Source organism: Sminthopsis crassicaudata, chromosome 2 (genome assembly GCF_048593235.1).
Source record: "Sminthopsis crassicaudata isolate SCR6 chromosome 2, ASM4859323v1, whole genome shotgun sequence".
Classification (NCBI taxonomy): Eukaryota; Metazoa; Chordata; class Mammalia; order Dasyuromorphia; family Dasyuridae; genus Sminthopsis; species Sminthopsis crassicaudata.
Window position 1 is genome coordinate 75,160,370 of NC_133618.1, and position 7,899 is coordinate 75,168,268.

Genomic DNA, 7,899 nt, shown 5'->3' on the forward strand with positions numbered 1-7,899 from the left:
CTGCACAATAGTATTCTATTATGATTTTGCAACTTGCTTAGTAATTCCCCAATTGATTTTTTTGGCTTCACTTTTTTATTTATTTATTTAATATTTTCGCCCAATTACATTCAAGAATTTTTTTTTTACATTTGCTTTTAAAATTTTTGAGTTCTACATTCTCTCTTAGCCCCACCCACAATTAAGAAATCACATGTGAAGTTATGAAAAACATTTCCATAAAGTGAAATTGTGAAAGGAAACATAAATCTCCAATCCTAATGAAAAAAAAATCATCAAGAAAAATAAAGTTGAGACAGGCAGAGACAGACAGACAAACAGAGACAGAGTCACAGAGAAAGATTCAGAGACAGAGAAAAAGAGAGAGAAATAAAGGGGGAGAGAAAGAAGAGAGAGAGAGAGAGACTGAAAAATCATTAAAGCTAATTTCTCAATAAAAGTTTTATTATTAAAATATGTATTGAACCAAGGCAAATTTCCAAGAATAAAATCCATCCTCCAATTGATAGATTTTAATGATAGGAATATACAGTTTTCAGAGGAAGAAATCAAAGCTTTCAATAGATGTCTGAACCTGCTCACTAGAGATACCAGCCTAAATCCTGATCATGGATGAGAAGTGAAAGGCAGAACTCACAAAGGGTCAAACAGAAGTCCATTTATTCAAATTTTTCTTAGACTTATATATCCTTACCTAATTACCTATATTACTTACTTATTTACTTACCTATATTATTTGCCTAATTATAGCTCACTGCACATGCATGAACTATAGGATACTGCACATGCAGAACCACATAAACAACTTGCTATTGTGTGCAGATGTTTCCTTGCCACTTTGATATAACTCTGCTTTAATTACAACACGGGTTGTCATGCCCCCTAACTTCTCAGGAAAGCCGAGACACCCCTGGGGGAATGGGGAGTCAAAGCAGACTTGTCAGCAGGGTTCCTTTTACTGGACTAAAGAGTCTTATACCTTGCCCAGGATTCCACACTATCTATGGCCCTATACAAATAGAAAAAGAAAAAATGCTCTAAATCAATAATAACAATATATAATATATATAATAATATATAAACAATATATAATAGCAAAATTCACATAACATCCACTCTGAGGTGTCATCTTGGATAGCCAGATGATGCAATAAATGGAGTTCTGGACTTGGGGCCAGGAAAACTTAAGTCTAAATCTTGCCTCAACTTTTTTCTTTGCTTTTATTTTTGGAACATGGCTAATGTGACCATTTATTTTGTGACTATACATGTTTATAATGGTTTGTTAGGGTTTGGGGGGCAAGGGAGTTCTTGTCTTTTCAATGGATAAAGGAGTAGAGTTCATAACCTGAGCAAAGAGAGATGATTCACAAAGGTGAAAACAATTGTATAATTGTCCCTGTGAGGCTATGAACCAGGAATATAGTGGGTGGTTCTGATAAAAAGTACTACAACACTACAAATAAGAGGATAATTAAAATAAAGGATACTTTCTAAGTTCCAAAGGAAGTTTAAGAATATGAAAACTTCTACAAATATTTATGAAGTCTGGCCCAGAGAGATCAACTTCAGGGGGACAGAGGAAGAGAACTTGAACACAAGAAAATCTTCACATTTGTCACTAATGAATTTCTCAGGGACCTAAGGTCTCCAGGGTCAAGGACACTGAAGAAAGGGAAAGACCCAGACAAAAAACCATGGAGAACAGAGAAGGCAGAAACAAGGATCAAGATCCTAGAACCTCATTCAGGCTATCCAAGTAAGTTGAAAAGAAGCTGAGAATTTCACTGTCTGGATTCCTGACTCTAACATGCTATTGTTCCTGATCTATCCGAAATCTGTTCTTTTTTTTTGCAAAGACACTACACACACACACACACACACACACACACACACACACACACACACACACACCTCATATGGTTCCAAATGGCCTCTGAGATAAAAATAGAAAATTTTACTCTGATGTTCAAAGCCTCCCACCATTTGTTCCAAACTATTTTCTGAGATTAACTTCACATGACTTGCCTTCACATATTCAGTATTCAGATAAACTAACCTACAAACTATTCCTCAAAATCAATATCCTCTCTCCCACCTCCATGCATTCTCACATGCCATTCCCTATGCTTTAAATGCACTCTCTCCACATCTTCCTGTGACCGAATCCTTATTACTCTTAAAAATTCTACTCAAGCACCAATTTCACTAAGAATAGTTGCCTAATACCACCAGATATAGGCACATCCTCATACTCAAATTTCGTTCCATTATACTGACTCAAATAAATGTGGAATGCAATGTTCTTCAGACAAGGAACTTTGGTCTTTAGGCTTAATACCTTGAATGCACATAGAAGATGCTTCATAAATATATCAAACATCTATATAGTTCCTACTATGTACCAGGACCCATGCTAAGCACTTTTCAGCTATCTCATTGGATTCTTGCAACACCAATAGAAAATAGAAGCTATGATTGTGCCCTTGTTATAGATGAGGAATCTGAGGCAAATAGAAGATAAGTAATTTGATTTGGTCAACAAAAGTCACACAGCTAGTAAGTGTCTGGGATTACAAGTGAACTCAGGTCTTCCTGATGCAAATATCAATTGCACAGATTACAGATATACATAGGGGGAAAAAAGAGGTAGAAAGCACATCATATGCTGAAAAACTTAGTTTACTGTTACTGAAAACATTGATTTATGTGAATATATTGCAAAATAACATAAACAAAAATAAATATAATCTGGAGCTGTCATTGATTTAAGTATGGTTTCCAGAGTAAGGATGATCCTAATCCCACAATTCTCTATCTGGAAATTGTGTTTAAGGAAAAGACAATTACAAGTTACATAATGTCCAGAGGATGCAGGCAAACGTGATGAACAAAATTTTAAATATGCAATATCTCAAAATCACAAAATTTCAGACTTCTAAGGCAACTCAGAGAACATCTAGTAAAATTCATGTGTTCATGAATTCTCTTCACAACATATCAAAAGATGTTCTTAACTTGAAAATTGTTTTAAAAGGATTTGAAACTAGAACCAGTGACTCCACATTCATTGTTCCTTCTAACTATACTATAGAGTAGTATAGTAGAAGGTGACTCATTTGAACGCACCATATATGCTTAATCAAGAAAACAGATGCAACATTTAAGTAGGAAGAGATCGCTTCTCTTATCAAATGTTTTAAAAACTGTACTGTGTTGAGGTATTTAACTTCTGAGTTAACCCACAGTATAAAATCAGATGCAATGATTGAATATTACAAAGAAATATATTTTGGTTCAAAAGAAAAATAACTTTTGGCAGGTTGAGGGAAATTGGGAGTTCTCAAATGTTAAGGACCATGCCTAAGTGTGAAGGGATGGGTCAGTTCTCCAGAAAGCCCCCACAGCTGTGAATCATAATAAGCTTGAAGGAGTTGCAAATCAGCTTTTACTGATACAGATGTTGCTTGTGAATAGGGAATGAAATAAATTGGAGGCAGAGGGAAGAGGAGAGAGGTCAGAGAATGCAACTGCCTCTCATCTCTTGTACCATTATCATCCTCTCACATGAAAGGATCTATTCTGCTGGTCAGAATTAGATCCCCAGCAGCCACTAGCCGGTGACTCCCTTAACACTCAAACTCATCAGTGAGTCAGGGGTTCTAACTCAAGCATAAGCTACTTCCTATGATGGGATGGGCAGATAAGAACAATTTATTACAACAGTCATAAAAGCAACTAAAGCAAGCTCTATGGAGCACCTTGAGTTTGATTAGACATCAAAGAAGCCAAAATTATCTACTCTGCCCTCACATAATAATGAGAGTTGGCTTGGTAATATCTTTGGCTGAAAAATTTTCCCCCTGCTTATGCTTATGAAAATAAAGAGGAGAGACTGCTGTTCTCTTGAAAGCTATTGACCACAGCTGTTCGATCTTTCTACTGTTCAGCTGTGCTCTATTTCCATCATGGAGGAACTTGACAGCTAGAAAAGCAAGTTGGGCTTTCAACCTCTGGTTGAAAAGGGACACACTGAACATTTTGACAAAAATAAAAGATGACTTGGAAATTAAGTCCATGTAGCTAATAAAGAACATGTCAGCTGTGAAGATGAGGAGCTGCAATTTATATACCACAGAATCTTAGTGAATTCAGAAGCTATCTAACAAGATATAAGAATTCCTGCTAAAATTCTAACAGGTGTCCAGCCACTAGATTTGAATACTTCCCGTGACAAATGCCTACTGATTATCAAATCAGGCTATCTCATTTTTTATCAAAACCTAATTAGTGACATAAACTTTGCAAAAGAACAGATGACTGAAAAGAGGCTTAGATTGGGATAACTAATAAACTAGAAATCTAGATTTTAATCCCATCTTAATCACTTCTCTAGATATTAGTTTCCTCATTTATAAAAATTATGTCAGACTTGATGTCTCAGGTTTCTTCCAGCTCTGAAACTCTACAAACTGTCTCATGAACAAGCTATTTTTACTAAAATTTCTTTTCAAAGAAATAATTGGCATTTTTTTGTGTTTTTTGTGTTTTTTTTTTTAGATGAAGCAAGTTTATGATGAAAATAAGAACCAAACCATTATCTCTGAATTCATTCTCCTAGGCCTACCTATCCAACCAGAGCTAAAGGCTATTGTCTATGCCCTCTTCCTGGCCATGTACCTAACTACAATCCTCGGGAACATGCTCATCATCCTCTTGATCTCTCTGGATTCCCGCCTACACACACCTATGTATCTGTTCCTCAGCAATCTGTCCTTCTCTGACATGTGCTTCTCTTCTGTGACCATCCCCAAACTGTTGGTAAACATGCAGAGCATGAAACCAGTCATCCCCTATCCTGGATGCCTGACCCAGATGTACTTCTTCCTTTTCTTTGGAGATCTGGAGAGCTTTCTGTTGGTGGCCATGGCTTATGATCGCTATGTGGCCATCTGTTACCCACTGCACTACACAATCATGATGAGCCCCAAGCTATGCAGTTCTCTTGTAGTGCTCTCCTGGGTCCTAACTACCTTTCATGCAATGCTGCATACTCTGCTTATGTCTCGATTATCTTTCTGTGATAACAACATTATCCCCCACTTCTTCTGTGACATGTCTGCCCTTCTGAAACTGGCTTGTTCAGATATCCACATCAATGAACTAGTAATATTCATCATGGGTGGGCTAGTTATTGTTGCACCATTCCTGCTAATTGTCATATCCTATGCTCGTATCCTCTCTTCTATCCTCAGGGTGCCCTCTGTGAGGGGCATCCGCAAAGCCTTCTCTACCTGTGGTTCCCACCTCTCAGTGGTCTCTCTCTTCTATGAGACAATCATTGGACTCTATTTGTGCCCTTCAGCCAACAATTCCACATTAAAGGAGACAGTCATGTCAATCATGTACACTGTGGTAACACCAATGCTGAACCCCTTCATTTATAGTCTGAGGAATCAAGACATGAAAGGGGCTTTCAAGAAACTCCTAGAAGGAAGAAAAATTTCCAACACCCTTGTACTATGATACTGAAGCTTCTACATAACTCTTTAAAATTACAATGAGAATGTGTAATGTAATAATAATATAGGTACTAGAAAAATATCCTATATGGTCTCTTCGCTTCCATTTCCTCCCATTCATTCCTATGTATTCTACATTACCAGAGTATTCTTCCTTAAATCCCCCTTCTATTACATCCCTCTCCTACTCAGATATTTTACATTCTTTTAAGACTGACTTTTCCTTTCTTCTCTCCCCCTGTTCCTGTACTTGCAACCAGACTAGTCTCATCACATTTCCTATTGCTATCCCTATTATTACCCACTTTCCCAGAGGAAGTGCTCTCCCCTGCTTTTTTCAACATTCTATACCCTTTAAAGAACAGTTCAAATTCTTCTTTATTGATTTATTTTTAAATCATTTTAAAAACATTAGTTACATATTTTTAGACCCTGCATTAGATACAGCTCTCTTATATCTTCTCAACCATCCCTGACTGAAATGATTGAATCCCTCCTCCAAATTCCCAAGTCACTAAACTTAGTGATTTTTTATGTCCAAATCTTCTTTTAGGATGCAAGCATAATTCTACCTGGATATGAGAGTGCTATCATTGTTTGGGAGGAGGGATAAGAACGCTTAACTAAAGAATTTTAATTTAGAGTATTTTTCCAAACAATGTGTCAAGACAGTTTTTAGCATTATTTTTTAACAAGATTTTTGAGTTCTAAATTTTTCTCCCACCTTCACTCTTCCAAAAATGGCAGGCAATTTGATAAAGATTATACATGTGCTATCATGTAAAACATACTTCCATATTAGTTGCAGTTGTAAAAAAGAAAAAAATAGATCAAAAAAGAAAATAATAATAATAATAATATGATATGTGATAAAATATGTTTCTCTGTACATTCAGAATCCATTGGTTCTATGTCTAGATATAGAGTATAACATTTTTCTAAATGAGTCTTTTATATTTGTCTTTAATCATTGTATTGCTGAGAAGAACTGAGTCATTCATAGCTAATTACTATGCAATGTTGCTGATAAATGTTTTCCTGGTTCTACTCATTTCATTTGGATCATTGTACATAAGTCTTTCCAGCTTTTTCTGAAATCTGCTTGCTCATTATTTCTTATTGTACAATAATTTTCCATTACAGTTATATATGAGAGCAACTCTCCAATTAATGGATATCCTCTCAATTTCCAATTATTTGCCACCATTAAAAGGCCTACTATAAATATTTTTGCATATGTAGGCCATTTTCCTTTTTCAAATTATCTCTTTGGGATAAGAATTTTGTAGTGCTGCTGCTGGATCAAAGGGTGTACACAGTTTAGTTGCCCTTTGGGTATAGTTTTATCTAACTCAAGGGCTTTATTCACTGCAACCAAGTCAATCACCAACATCAATAAAGAACATTACATATTTCTGTGTGATTATGATGAGGGTGAACCCTGAAACTGTGTTCCCTTTAATTTGTAAAAGAAGGGAGATTAGGGATCTCAAGCTCTCCCCTGGGAAAAGCATACCTCTCCCAGACAATCCCTCTTAAGTGGTTACATTCAGTTGGAAATCTTGGAGGGAAATCTTGCATCCTCTATGGGGTTGAAGATTAGTCGGGGACCACTCTTAATCCCATTTAAGTGGTCTTAGTTGGAGATCTTGACCCAATATTCCTATTGAGTGGCTTGAAATTCCAAGATAAGTCCTCTTTTTTCAACTGGAAATCTAGGCCTGGGGTCATTGACAACATTTAGGGATACTCATTCAATTTTTAATGAAAACCCTAATCTCAGACAGCTAATTAAAGATAATTCTGAACTCCAAATCTCTGCCGAAGTCCAAAACAGGAATTAGTCTTGCCAAGGAAACTCTCTTCTTTGCAAAGTTGCCTGTTGGGACTCTTGATCACTGTGAAGATGTTCTCTTCTCAGTGTTAACTTTTGTCATTTTCCCTGACAGGACCTTACCCACTGAGAAGTCTGTCTTTCTAGCAAAGCTGGCTTCTCAGTGCTAATAAAAATCCCTTTTGCCATTCAGATTTCGGGTTTGTGAATGCTTTCGCATTGGACCTGCTTCTCTGAACTATAGGAGATTCTCCATCTCAATTCTCTACCATTAGCACCCCATCAGTTACAAAGCACTTTTGCATCATTGTTCCTTAGGATCCTCCCAAGTCTTTAAGGTAAATAATATAAGTTTTGTTATCACTCTTTTTAAATAGATAAAATAACTGAGACTTAATGAGCTGACATAATTTCCCAAAGATCATATAGCTAGTAACCAGCAGGGGCAGAACCAGAAGGTCGTCTCCCTCATAATCAATCAGAAAGTGATGTGACCTCTAAACCAGTTTGTTCTCAGGAATTGCTAAAAAAAAAAAAAAAAAA

At 36.4% G+C, this 7,899-nt stretch overlaps 1 protein-coding gene across 1 annotated transcript; it reads left to right on the forward strand.

Annotated features, from left to right (window-relative positions):
• The first annotated feature begins 4,560 nt into the window (after positions 1-4,560).
• LOC141552651 (olfactory receptor-like protein DTMT) lies at positions 4,561-5,526 on the forward strand. Its single transcript, XM_074284717.1, has one exon. The coding sequence runs from the start codon at positions 4,561-4,563 to the stop codon at positions 5,524-5,526; it is 966 nt and encodes a 321-aa protein (XP_074140818.1).
• Positions 5,527-7,899: the final 2,373 nt, after the last annotated feature.